Source organism: Palaemon carinicauda, chromosome 7, assembly GCF_036898095.1.
Source record: "Palaemon carinicauda isolate YSFRI2023 chromosome 7, ASM3689809v2, whole genome shotgun sequence".
NCBI classification, from domain to species: Eukaryota; Metazoa; Arthropoda; class Malacostraca; order Decapoda; family Palaemonidae; genus Palaemon; species Palaemon carinicauda.
In genome coordinates, this window is record NC_090731.1 from 15,216,068 (window position 1) to 15,230,567 (window position 14,500).

At 33.2% G+C, this 14,500-nt stretch overlaps 1 protein-coding gene across 3 annotated transcripts in view; it reads left to right on the top strand.

Annotated features, from left to right (window-relative positions):
- The window catches only part of LOC137643870 (CDK5 and ABL1 enzyme substrate 2-like), a 46,626-nt gene extending 34,915 nt beyond the window's left edge, over positions 1-11,711 (top strand). For all 3 annotated transcript variants that reach the window (XM_068376603.1, XM_068376605.1, XM_068376604.1), the window contains 2 exons: positions 95-299; positions 3,878-11,711. In XM_068376603.1, the coding sequence (XP_068232704.1) occupies positions 95-299; positions 3,878-4,018 (346 nt within the window). In that variant the 3' untranslated portion in view covers positions 4,019-11,711. The remainder of the gene's footprint in view (positions 1-94; positions 300-3,877) is intronic.
- The last annotated feature ends 2,789 nt before the right edge of the window (positions 11,712-14,500 follow it).

A 14,500-nucleotide genomic window follows, 5' to 3' on the forward strand; every position in this document is an offset into this window, starting at 1 on the left:
AGCAAAAATTCTCTCGATGACTGCACAGGTTCTGTTATGGTACAGCGCTCATGATTATATTCTATTAACTGCATTTCATCATTTTGCATTGCAGTTTGAAAAGAGAAATGTTGAAGATTGCACGTCAAGAATGCGACATAGATCTTTTAACAGTTGCCCATGCATACGTCTACTTTGAGCGTTTGATCCTCAAGACTATCGTAAATAAGCAGAATCGCAAGTTGATAGCGGGAGCATGTCTTATCCTTGCAGCAAAGATGAATGATGTTAAAGGAGAAGCACTGAGCAATTTGATTGAGGTAAATATTATACTTTATTTGTTTTTTTAGTAAAGCAGTTTTATTTAGATAAATACCATAATGTTTTACTGTATTTTATTTAATCATAGTGACTGTAGACCTATGAGCTAGATTATTATTACGGAGATATTGATTAAAAGAAATTTTGCTTATTAATTATTTCTATGAATCTCCCCTGATGTTCATATAGCTTCTCTTGAAGCCTGCTTAAATTGGTGTTTACTCAAAAGTAGTAGATTTCCTATTTTCTTAACTCGCTTTAGGCTTAGACTTCTCTTTTTTAGTATTGAAACAATCTAGCATTTAATAGCAATAACCACGACATCAGCACACTGTACCTTCGTTTTTCTTTTGCCTCTGTCATCTTGGTCATGTAAAGTTGACATTTCATCATTTACCTCCGCCATTTATGTGAAAGTCTCTCAAAAGTGTCAATTAGGTTATTATTGATGATAAGGGATGTCTTCTCTGGATTTGTTATTGTTCAAGAGGATTATTTTTTGGTGATTATCCTCATTTTCTTTGTGTTATGTGGCAGAGACTGTGTTGTGATTTAAATGATTGTTGTGAAGAAAGTGAAAGCTCTACTGTTCCTCTTATGGAAAAGCATGTTCTAATACATCTGATTAAAGGTTCCAAGCATAAAAGAAACCAACTTTTAGTACAGGAAAAATTCAGAGGAGACCACATTAGTGATTTCAGTGTGGATTATTATGATAATACCACTCCATCTTAGTAAACTTTTGTAAACTTTAGTTTCTTTTGTTCAATTTAAGAAGGCCAGTGGTGTAGGGTGAAAGCCAGAGCTTCTAGCAACCTGTCCTGTTTTGAACCTAAGCCTAACTCAGTTTTTGTCCAGTGGTTCTAGTGCACCTAGCAGTAAGGGATTTGATGGTGCAGAGTGCATGACAGTCAATTGCCTCTCTTATAGCCTCTCAATTGCTTCTCTTATAGCCTCTCAATTGCTTCTCTTATAGCCTCTCAATTGCCTCTCTTATAACCTCTCAATTGTCTCTCTTATAGCCTCTCAATTGCCTCTCTTATAGCCTCTCAATTGCTTCTCTTATAGCCTCTCAATTGCTTCTCTTATAGCCTCCCAATTGCCTCTCTTATAGCCTCTCAATTGCTTCTCTTATAGCCTCTCAATGGCTTCTCTTATAGCCTCTCAATTGCTTCTCTTATAGCCTCTCAATTGCCTCTCTTATAGCCTCTCAATTGCCTCTCTTATAGCCTCTCATATAGCCTCTCAATTGCCTCTCTTATAGCCTCTCAATTGCTTCTCTTATAGCCTCTCAATTGCCTCTCTTATAGCCTCTCAATTGCTTCTCTTATAGCCTCTCAATTGCTTCTCTTATAGCCTCTCAATTGCTTCTCTTATAGCCTCTCAATTGCTTCTCTTATAGCCTCTCAATTGCCTCTCTTATAGCCTCTCAATTGCCTCTCTTATAGCCTCTCAATTGCTTCTCTTATAGCCTCTCAATTGCTTCCCTTATAGCCTCTCACCATAAAATTACTTTAATCATTCCACTACAAAACTCTAATTAATGTGTTCATATCGCTTCTTAAGAAATTTGTTCTAGTTGACCTTTACCCGTAAAATTTCAAAATATTCCTATTTTCTTCCCTTCAATAAACACATGCACTAGTAAAGGAATGAGTATTCTAGCAATAAGTGGTAACTGACTCACCATTCTTTCTCTTCAGTTTCTTTAGTCACTGGCTCCTAACTAACCTACTGCAAATTGTTTGCTTAATAATTCATTTTAAATGTCTTCCCTTGGTTTTCTTAGCAATTATGAGTGTGCACGGGAATTGTTTCCAGAAATTCATTATCTACATTCCTGTGATGTATCGTGAAAAGAATTTACCTACGCGATGCCTCTCTTGTGATAGTATGTTGTAATTGCTGGCAACCAAATTATCAGTGTAAAACAGTAAAGAGAGCTTGCTGTTAGGTCGGGAAAAGCCAAAGAAAACTAAGCTAGTTGGTTGTAGCGGAAATGAAACCGATAATGACATGCCTCCATATTTATTCAATTCACATAACCAGCCAACTTCCAATACTAGAGCTTTATTAGCTCTTGACATTACTACTTCCTTTGTTAATATTCAGAATCCAGTTAATCTTCTCATCAAAAGTGACTACTCCTACTCCTCCCCTTTCCAACCTAACCCAACTCCCTGGTTGAGTCTAATTTTCACAGTTTATTTAGTAAAGGTTCTGAAAGTTCACGACACTATAAATTCAAAATTCTCTTGCAGAACCTCAATTTCTCTAATTATTTTTACTTTAAACCCTTCTTTTGCTAAACCCTTGCATGCTGCATTCCTAGTCGTTCTATAAAACAACTAGATTGTGAGGCAGAACACAGAGTGGGTAGTCTGGATCCTAATATCGCTGCCTTTACCAAAGCAAGTGCTTTTGAATTATGTTGTATTATATAGGCAGATGGAATGACATATCCTATGATTCCCTTAAACCTTGTTGGTATAAACAAAGTCTCAACTTAACTCAATTGTTTGTATCGTGTCGCTTTTGACAATGTGTTCCACTAGCTCATCGCAAGTTATTTCAGCAAAGTAAATGTAGACGTGAGTACAACATTATCAAATCGATACTTAATTTTATCCCATATACATTTAAGTTGGTATATATCTCATATGTATCAATCTTGTAAATTTATTTAAAAAATACCTTATAATTTTTATGCTAACAAATGACGACTTGTCACACATGCTCAGCAAATTCCCTTCCATCCACATTCACTCCAGTTGTAAACAAATGAGGAAATCAGCTGATTTTCCCTCAGTTCAACCTACAATTCAAGAAAAAAATGGAAGCTACTTTTTTTTTCCTAAATCTGTAGAAATAGGGATAGAATGGATATACATCACATTCAGGAAAGGTTAATTCCTGGGCCCATTTAAACCTTCTGTAATGCAGAGATGAACTTACTGATATAAAACTCATCTGTTGCATAATATTGTCAGAAGAGTTTAATGAATAATAGTAGCCAAAGATAATTCAATTAACAAGGCGTTAAAACTGCAAGGTAAGATTTGTGACCGTCAAGCGTGAAAGTTAATGTCTTAGTATAATTTTGACATCATTCCTGTAAAAGAAATTTAAACTTCTTGAAAGAGAGCAAACAAGTCTAACATTGTCTATTTTCTAATGTTCTAGCTCAAGCAAAGAAAGTAGACTTTATTTGGACAGTTTACTTTATTTTTACTTCAGCTATAAAAAAAAATATGAAAAGACGACAGTCTGAAAAACAAATGTTGAAAAGCAGATTGACATTTTTATACTGAACTAATTCTGGTATAGATTTTTAGGACAGGCTTGGTGTTATACTGGTACTCATAAAATTTTTTGTAATCCACTTTATAGATATTTGATTAATATCTTTCAACTCCCGAAGATGACATTGCTTGCCAAAAATTTACTAGCTTTGTGTTTCACAAGTCTGGTTCTGAATGTTTTGGTTATCTATATATCATCTGTAACTATTTTGTACCTAGCTTTTAATGATGTTTAAATTAAATGCTTCCACTTTTAATTTTCTCTTCCACTACAGAAAACGGAAAGCACATTCCGGTTGAACAGGCGTGACCTTACGCAATGGGAATTTGCCTCTTTAGTGGCATTGGAGTTTGGTTTGCATTTACCAACCTGGCATGTGACTCCGCACTATCAACGCTTACTCTTCGAATCTTGACGAAAACACAAGGCTGTCAACCATTCATTAACAGTGTAGAGAACTCCCAATTGATAGAATATGGGTGGGTAGATGCAGCATGTTGAAGATATAGTCTTCAATGCTTTGTCTATTTTATCCAATGTATTGGATTAGTGAGAGAAGAATATGGAACTTTTCTTTTTTATTAGTATTTAAATATTCATTAGGATTTTTAATAACAATTAAGGAATGATAAATTTTCTATTATTCCTACACATATACAGCCATAGTCTTATAACTAAAAACTGCAGATATTTTTCATGTTTTATCTAAAATGTTTGAAACAGTAGACCAATCCATTTATTGTAACCTACCACTAAGGGGGTTATTATTATGGATAGTCTCTATAGAGGTGGGAAATCAACCATGTCACACACTACAACTTCTTATTTCTGTGCCAAGCTTAAAGCTATACTTCCTTGCATAAAGGTGGTATTGTGTACTGTTTGTGCAATACCCTGTATTGTTATATATTTGTGATAATGTTCAAAAGTCTGTCTTTTTACCATCTATTTTTAAATTTAAAAGTATGGCAGTATCTTTACATTCCAGACTATGTAGCTTATTCACTGTTGTTGGTGTAAGCCAATACTTTTTGTGTGTATAAAAAAGCAAATTGTAAGCTTAATGTCTTCCTTACAATAAAGTTTTTGAATTTGTTTTTAATGGAAGGCTTATATGGCACAATCAACAGTGGAACCACACTTTGTTTTTGTGCATTTCTTTTGGCTTACTAGGCACATACTTCTTCTTAGTCTTCTTTTCTAAATAACACTGCCAGTAATAAAAAAAAAAAACAATCACCTCAGTTATTTTCAACTTTAATTCTTCCTCATGGTTCCTCATGGTTATTAGCTAGAGTTTTTAGTGATGATGAAGGGAATGAGTAAACTGTCTTTGGTCATCTCGTTACAACCAGGTAACGATTAACCGGATACATTTGAATTGTGAGGTGTTGAGAGCCATTCATTCACACTTATTACAGTGAATTAGTTTGAGCAGACCATTTAATAAAATTTCCTAATTTTTGAAGGGCTGCTTTTAGGAATATGTCCTGAGAGGTGAAGATTAAATCAGTTTAGATATTTATCATTGGTATGAGATAAGGGGAATAGATGCATTGTAATAGGTAGAAACAAATACAACTTATGAGCCTAAGAAAATGTTGTCCTGACTATATTATGTTAGACAATAGCCTCAATCTTGAGTTTTGCCCCACTAGTTTGGAATGACCAGTTCTTGATTCTGATCAGCTTCCATAAATTTGTTTAATGTGTAGCTCAGTGGGCATTATAAACACTGATTCAGAGTTATTTGTTTTGCTGCCCATATAGAATTTAGGTATCCCTCTTGACCATTCCAATTGCTCCGACAGAAAACTGCTATATATTGCTGTCGTATTTTGACTTGAAACAGTCGAACATCGATGTTGCATTTTGTCACTAAATTCTTGTTTACTTGAAGGTTTTTGGTTCAATGAGGAACAGGTTTGAGGACAGCTGAATTCTTGCCTGTGAGACAGAAGTTTGGATTTAGGAAAAAAATGGCTGTTTAGAGAAACCCTCTTCAGAATAAGAAAAAATAATCACCACACACTGTAGACATCAGAAAACATCACGCGTTTTGTTGACACAACAGGGTTATTGCTCCATTATTTGGCAGTATTTGCACCCCAAATACAACACCTATACAGTATTAATTATAGATGTCACCTTTGTGTTAATTCCATTTTTTTTTTTTACATACTCATAGCTGTGTTCCTTTCTATGAATTTTATATCTTGCTGCAATAGGCTGATTGCTTGTTGAATATTTTAGTTTGTATTTTTGATGTACGGTGCGGAAATCTGCAAGTAGAATGTATTTCTGTGCTATGATTATATGCTATTCAACAGGGGAGTCCTTCCCTTAAATCTTTAAATTGAATAAATCTTGATGCAGAGGAATATAAAAATGAAGTAAGTGTATAGGTGGTGATTTCCCCCCTCTACATGGTGTAAGACTGTGTGCACATTTTCAGATAGTGCATGATTAGTCAGCAATAATTAGCAGCTTTATTATTCTTTGGTAAAATAAATACAAAGAGATATTGCTGTGAAGTATCTGTACTACTGAAGAAATGATTTCAAATCCATATCAATTTGCAGTTTATGAGAAAAACTTAACTCCCAGTTCCCATATATAGTGGTTGAGTCTGGTTAGACTAAGCCTTTCCAATGACAAAACATTCTGCTGGATAGTTGTGGAGGCTTGCCTACCATGGTTACAATGCAGTTTATTGATGTTAATCTCTGTGGATTCATAGTCAGTTTAAATTGCAGAAGAGTTGTTCTTTCATGCTTTTTAAAGTATCAGTAACTGTTCTAGTACAGTTCAAGATTATTTTGATATATCAGTTAGGGGAAGAATTCTTTACATTTAACTTTATTTCATGCAATTTCTGTGTTCAACTATGTTCTGTCTAGTTTTAATGACTGATCTCTAATGGTTACTTCTTTTTTTATAAGCATTTTATAATTTTTTATGATTAGTTTACGAATCTATCTTAAAAAAGGATACTGTACGGTAAATGTTTTTTTTTTTTTTTTTCATTTCTCTTTAATGGTAATGTTGCAATATGAAAATGTTAATTCTTTACCTGTACTGTAATGCGAAATGTATTTATGGGAAAATATTCGCTGTTATATGTTAACTGCCGTGCACTGTTTATTTACGTTGCATCCTCTAATGTGATTGCGACGTTTTTTCCCCTCGCAGTTGCTTTTTAACTTTTTATAATAATGTAACTGGTAATGCTATTTTTAGAGGCTAACTAATAGTGCAATTACTTTTCTTAATTTATTTGTAATGGTAGCAAGAGAGATTTGAAAGCCCTTTTGAAGCAGAAAATTAGTTGGTTGATTTGGATGTATGGAAAGCAGTTTCTTTTTTGTTGGTGTAGTAGATGGCAAACTTGGTTATTATGTAATACATATTCAAGTTTCTAAGTAATTTTGAATGCATTAGAATGGCAAAATATGTCCTGAACATGATTTTATGTTTTAGGCATGTTAAATTTTTTGTTTTAGGCATGTTAAATTTTGAGAAAGTTTGCAAGATGACTAATTCTGTGTAGTCTACTTATATCAAGAATGTAGAAGTTTTTCATTGTAAGCAAGTGTTACGATACAATACTGTATTATTACTATCCAGGCTATGGCAAATAGTTGATGAAGCAGGATGTTTTAAACTTTTAATGTACTTGTTGGACACATCATTTTGTGAAATGATAAAACTGGCTTTGTGAGTCACATTTCCGGAGCTACTTTGTCCTGCATGTATCATTGTGCCAAGTCATTACTGGTGCCTTTATTTCTCTAGTCGTTTCTAATCATCAGATGGATTAATCTATGGGGATTGAAATTTTATAAAAATTCAGGACTGGTTAGGAAAAGGCTCCTTTGTGGTATCCATAGGATTTATATACTTGATTCCTGTTAAAGAGCACCTGAAACTCTAAAAGGTCTAGGCTGTGTTTAGTATTTATATTAATTGTTGACGAAAATCTTCGTATATACAGTACTTAATATTAGGTTTGTATATACAGTACTTAATATTAGGCTTGTATATACAGTACATAATATTAGGTTTGTATTTACAGTACTTAATATGAGATTTAATCAAATTCATTCATAGTCTTCTTCCAGTCCATGAATAATGGCTTTTGCTGGGCTCTTGATTTACTAATCTTACTGTGTATTATCTTTGTGATTCTCATTTTAGCTCATTGTACCAGTTGAAGCAGCATGTATTCTATAAGCGTAATTCTTTTACAAGACATGATGGTTTTGTCATTTTTATTATATTAATGTTAAAATCATTTTGTGGGCTGTATCTGGTAATGATATTGTTATATACAATCTCTCTTACGGCAATTCTATAATCATGTTATTTTATTATTTTTAATAGTGATGTCGTTGTAAGAATATCCATCTACTTTTACTAAAAGTAGTCTCATATCTGTTATTACTTGGTATTTTCCCTTTTTTTTTTTTAAGTCATCAATTTGAAAGTGGAGAGTAAATCATGCATTTATGTATATTTTCTTCAAGTAATGTTTTCAAAAATTTTAAAAGGTTAGCCATGATGGCATTTGATTAATAGTCTTGAGTTGAGGTTCAGTAATAAAGAAATTTTTCAAGCCTTTCTTGCTATGGAGAAAATTTTTTTTACTGTATACTCCAGTTATATGTACTTAATGTACGTAAGCCATTCATCAGTTAAGGTTAATAGGACAATCTGTAGATCATATTTGAATCTGGATGCTGTGATTTGTTGTCCTCAGAGTCTTACGCCCTGTCCACATGGTTGAGCAATGCCCCCGTACATGAAAGGTTTTGTCTGTAATTGAAAAATTTAGCAGGCAAAACCACCAATTGCCGTGTCTGCAGTTGAAGATGGCACATACAGTGCCCGTAGTTTGACTTTATGTATGGAACGATAATGCTGCCAGGCATAGAAGCCAAAAAAAGGCTTGTCACTTTTCGGGCAAATATGAACTAATCTAGATTTATAAACAATCTTTTTGATTATCACCTTTGCTGCTGGTGAAGGATAATGTTTGTGTATTAAATATGTGAAAATGGAGGAGACATTATCTAATCAATTGAAATATTCAACTAACTAGAATATTTATAGAATGTTGGAAGTGATGCCTATATGAGTAGTGATCGAGGTGCTACATTACTGAAAGAAATTTCTGATAAAATTAGCTGTAAAGTCAAAGAATTGACAAGGCATATAAAAATGAAATTAAACAGCCTCAGAAACCAACATTGTAGGGAAATGAGGCAAAAGAAAAGTTCTTAGAAATCGAAAAGTGAAATATAATATCTATCCTTCAAGCTGTGGTGTTTTAACTATTTTTTTTTTTTTAAATGATGGCAACTTTTATAAGACAGTCTGTGTTGAAGATGGCAAGTGTCAGCAACCATCCTCCAGACCATACCAGCAGCTACCTTCCAAGGATATTTCTCTTTCTCTTTTAACTCCATATAAAGGGTTTTTGACAGGGGATCCCTCTCCCACTTAGTTGAATTAGCACCCACCAGCAATATACCGTGCCATTTGATTCGTTTTTACATTTCGTGAAATATATAAAGCTGGCCACTTCTGTCATGAGACTGATAAGAATACTACAGGTTGTTGGCTGTATACAAGGATAAAAGCATATTACTGTAATGTTTTCATTATTGGGTACATACTTCTCTTGATATAGGAATCTACTTTCATTAAAAGTTAAAGATTAATTATCAATCGTCAAGTGACTGATGAACGTAGTTTCACTTGTCTATTGTAATTCTCTCAGTAGTCGGAGAGCTTCCAAAAATTTTACAACTTTATGCCCACCACGCACTCTCATTTATTTTCCTACGGTTTTATTAGTTTCTTATATATACATATACCAATTATTAAGGTAGAGAGCGCTATCTTTTTAGTTAAAACGCCGACCATCATAATTGTAATGCACTGGCTTGACACCTCAATCCCTTTATTCTGCATAACCATGTGAATATGGCATTAAAGATCTGCAGGTTTGTTAAATATGTCCATTGTGGTTAACAGTATTGCTTCACTTATTATGGATTCAAATTGATGTGAAGTACAAAATTATAGTCATCCTTTAAGGAGGTATGCTTTTCAGAGATCTTTGATATAGGTATTGTATCGTATATCGCTTTGTGCAATGAAATGATGTAACGTGTAAGAAGGTACAAAGCTTGGTTGTATTTGAGGTTTCACAATCAACTTTTATCTGAAAGCTTAAGTGTAAATATGTTTTGAATTAATTTCTTTTGAACTTTAGTCTTTCTTTTTCTAAACTGTCTCAGATTTTTAAATCCTGATTGAATATTACTTTCATAATTTTATCAGTTTTAATTGTTGGCAGTTTCAAGAAATATGGTATACCCTAATTTTGCTTTCTTTAGTAACAAAGCAATTTTACACCAATCCATATTTTCTTTCCAGTTTATGTTAGAACTATTTATGTCTAATCTTTATCCTTTACTTTTGTATGTATATTTGTTTTACTGTATCTATTCTGTACCTGATATGATAGGTAGTGGGCCAAAGCTTCAATTTGTATTTATGAATAATAATCTTTCTCAGATGATTTATAGCTTAAACCAAGTTTTCCTTTTGGCACTTTGTGCCACCCTTACTGCACTGCCAAAGGTTCAATGCACAAATACTTATAACAACAGGTTGTCACACCATTTTCTTCATTTGCGTCCCTTGATCTTTACTTCTTATCTTGATCATACCCTATCTTTTTTTAGGTTTCCATTTCTTATGGCATGACAGAGCACAAGGTTCACGATGCCCTGATAGTTTGAAAACGAAAATTTCAACACATGCCATTTTCTTTCTCTATACTGTATGTATATTTATTTCTTCAATATAAATTATGTGTTTATTATGTATTGAGTTTTTGGTAGTTGTGACCCATTATCTATATCCTGAAGTACAATTACTGATGCTGTAAAGGCTACATAACAGTTTTTAGTGTGTATATTTTGGTGAGGGATTACTTGCCTTGGCAGTGATAAGTATGTTGTTTCCTTTTGGTAATGAATAGATTTTATAGAATATGCATACTGCTACCACCAAGGCTGAAACTAGAGGAATTATAATGGTCAATGCTGTGAAATCTTAGGAATTACAGTGATTCAAGAGGAGATCCTTTGGTTGTACATTTAAACTAACACAACTATTGCTACCCCAGTTAGTGTAGTACAATTTCACATATATATCTATATAGTCCATTGTAATTGTCTTAATTGTTCAATTTAATAGTCATTCTTACTCAAATCTCATAATTGTTCATCTGATAACTACATTTTCAAAAGTAGCTTTACTAGTTTATTTTCTTTAAAGCTAAAATGCAAGTCCTTTTATGAAATATGATGGTAATTTTAATGGTCTACCGATATTTATACTAACTACTCATAGATGAAGCCATATTCACAGCTTAAAAGCCTGCTACTTTACAATTCAGAGCTTTATTATTTGTCTGCAATAGAAAGAGTAACTGTATATCATACTCTGTGATGTGATATGATTTACTTTTAAAAAGGTAGTCCAATATTATGATCATAATTTTCACAAATATTTCTATTTTACACACATTAATTGAATGATTATTAATCATAACAAGGCTGTTAAATGTGCTTACATGTTCCTTGCAGTGGTAGCTGTCAGAAGTATTGTTCCAAAATTGTTTGCAGTGGCTATGACCTCTGTAATGGAATGATATGTACCTGAAATATATATATAACCTACAGTATATATTTATATAGACTACAATATATATTATATAATAGTTCTTAGGGAAGAGAATATGTAATGTTCTGTATATATACACTAATAATTATAAAATGATCAGGATTCTCAATTTATTTTAATGTCAGCTATTTATCAAATGTAGTGGCTGCCTGTAATAGACAAGTACATTTTCTTTGCCAAGCTACAATCCCAAGAGGTCTTCTGCTCTGTGATAAGTTACAAGTGCAATCAGCATGCATGCTATCATCAAGTATGGTAAAAATACATAAAAATATGAACTGCATTCACAAGTCAGTACTTAAATGTTATAAGTGTCTATACATGAAAAATATATGATGTTTATTGCACAGGTTATTTTCTAAACCTTATCAGATTGTACTGGTACGTCCTTGCAAAAAAATATTATAAAAATTAGTTTTTCATATTTTTTTATATTTTTTTGAGAAAATTCAGGCATTTTCCAAGAGACTAAGACCAACCTGACCTCTCTATGACAAAAATTAAGGCTGTTAAAGCAATTTAAATAAAATATACTGCAAAATGTGCTTGGAAAAAAATAACCCCCTGGGGGTTAAGGGTTGGAAATTTCCAAATACCCCAGGGGTAAAAGGGTTAAGGGTTGGAAATTTCCAAATACCCCAGGGGTAAAAGGGTTAAGGGTTGGAAATTTCCAAATACCCCAGGGGTAAAAGGGTTAAGGGTTGGAAATTTCCAAATACCCCAGGGGTAAAAGGGTTAAGGGTTGGAAATTTCCAAATACCCTAGGGGTAAAAGGGTTAAAAGTCTGGTTTAGATTGGAAGTGATGATGTACGTACATCTTTACAGTGTAATGTAGCGGATATAAGCAAGTGACTCCTCTACCGGAAAAATTATTTATTATAAAATTACTCATTTCTATATTGCAAAGCTGGATAAATGTTGATGTTTACCCTTAACTAATTAACTAAAAACTTCACTTTTTTTTCTTATAATTACCCAGCCCCTCCAGTTTAGTATTGAGATCATATGGCAGTTCATGACAATACAGTACTTCCACATGGATAGATCATATACCTCTATCTTTCAATACCGAAGTTGAAACTTCTTCTGTAACCTTTTGACATCAGTAGTCCGTTGGGAGGACGTGTACAGTATATGAACACCTGGCGAGTATAGAAATAGCTAATTTTATTACAGTATGAGAATTCTTTTAATTTCTATGAACTTCTGGATTCATATTGCTGACTTCAACTTTGATATGGAGGTAGGATAATGAAGGAAAGATTCAGGAAGATTATAGCCCCAGCCTAAAGTACTGTAAATAAATACTCTCCTTTCCTTAATAGTTTAACAGTTATTCACTGTGAACCGTAATAGTAACAACTCTTGTTTTCAGAATGCAAATTATGAAACTAAAAATGCTCAAAGGGCTAAAACTTAAATGATGTTATGGAATTCACAAACCTAAAAATGCTCTCACAAAGTAAAACAGTAACTGTTAACGTTTAAAGTTATTTTGATATCAGCCACCTCCCTGTAATTATCTGTAAAGAAAATTAATATCTTAGATCAAAACTTGGGAATTTTTTATTTGACTTCATCACCCATAGCTACCAAAGAACCTTTCTTCTTCCAAGCTGCTAAAGAACCCAATGCCCAGAAATTTTATAAGTAAAACAGACTAAAGAAATATACAGTATGCAAATTAAAAGAAGAAACTGGGCTTCTGGTATTACCAACTTTAATTTTCAGGCCCTGCATTTGACTTGGATCTAATTATACGCAGTCTTGTCACAACTCATAAGAAATGACATGGCATTCTTGGAGAAGATGGTTGGAATTCCTAACGCCACAAACCAGTTTAGTAACCCTTCTATTGTTTTCAGTTTTGTCCAAATAAATCTTCACAGCCCCAAAGGGACATAGGAATCTATTTTCTGAGGTATAACTTAACACTTTCTTCAATGAAGGAATGTGGAAATACAGTACCAAGACGAACCTTTTTGTCGGCTGGCATAGGAGTATAAAGTAGTAAATTTTATTGTAAAGGCTTTCTATCTCCTATAGATTCCATTCTACACCAGAACTGACACTAAAAGATATGATGATAAGAACTGCATGGTATCTTACCCACGGGAAAAATATCAGTTAATGGAGAAAACAACTTCATTATTTTCTGTGATTGTGTTTTACAGGCACTTTATACTTTCAATTCAACCAACAGTAGTTCCAGAAATATTACAGTGGCTTCAAATATTAGAAAATATAGGATTAAAAATCAAAATAATTGAATTTAAGCTCGTTTAGGAGTATATGACAACAATGAGGCAGATAAACTAGCAAAGCAAGCTGCTATTGAATAGCTTCCGTGGAGGTATACCAACTTGTGTATACTGACTTGAAGTCTCAATTCAAGACGTACAGCAAAAATGTTTGGGTTTGTTTAATAAGAGCAAATTGAAAGTGATCCTAGAGGTCAAACCTCCTTTGAAGTATGGAAATATGCACACAAGATGGGAATCACCACAATGCCAATTACTTAATGAACACTTGCATATACTTGATAGCTGATCATGACCGACAATTTTGTAAAGCCTGTTTGATTCCGTTTAATGATGAGGCATTTGTTGGTTAAATGGGCCACTTTTTTGGAATCTTACAAAATAACACTTCTCTAAGGTTAGTAGAGAGGCTAGCAGATACTTTACATCCTTCCCAAGATTCCTGGTGAAGATAGAAATGAGTATTTGATACCAGAGGTATTTTTAAATGTACATATTCTACAGAATGGTTTTCTACCAAAGATTTGGTCCATCTGATAGATTTATAACATTGTTGCTTTAATCTTAATATTCAAAAATTGAAAATAATTAAATATTTCAAATAATACTTTAAATAAATTATTTTGGTTGTCAATGACGTTTGCATGTCACGGCACTAGACAACTATTAAATCAATTACTTGGTTATGACTATCCTTACTATTTACCAATCCACACTTTGAGAACAATGTGAGAATTATTACCATGAATGTCAGTTGAATAAGTGTTGGTTCAGTTCAGTTACGATTGCCCCTCTTTATGTGGGACATGGGTCTTGCGCTGACAGCCTGTAAGAGGAAATCTGTTTAGATAAGAAATTTGAATTTATAGACTTG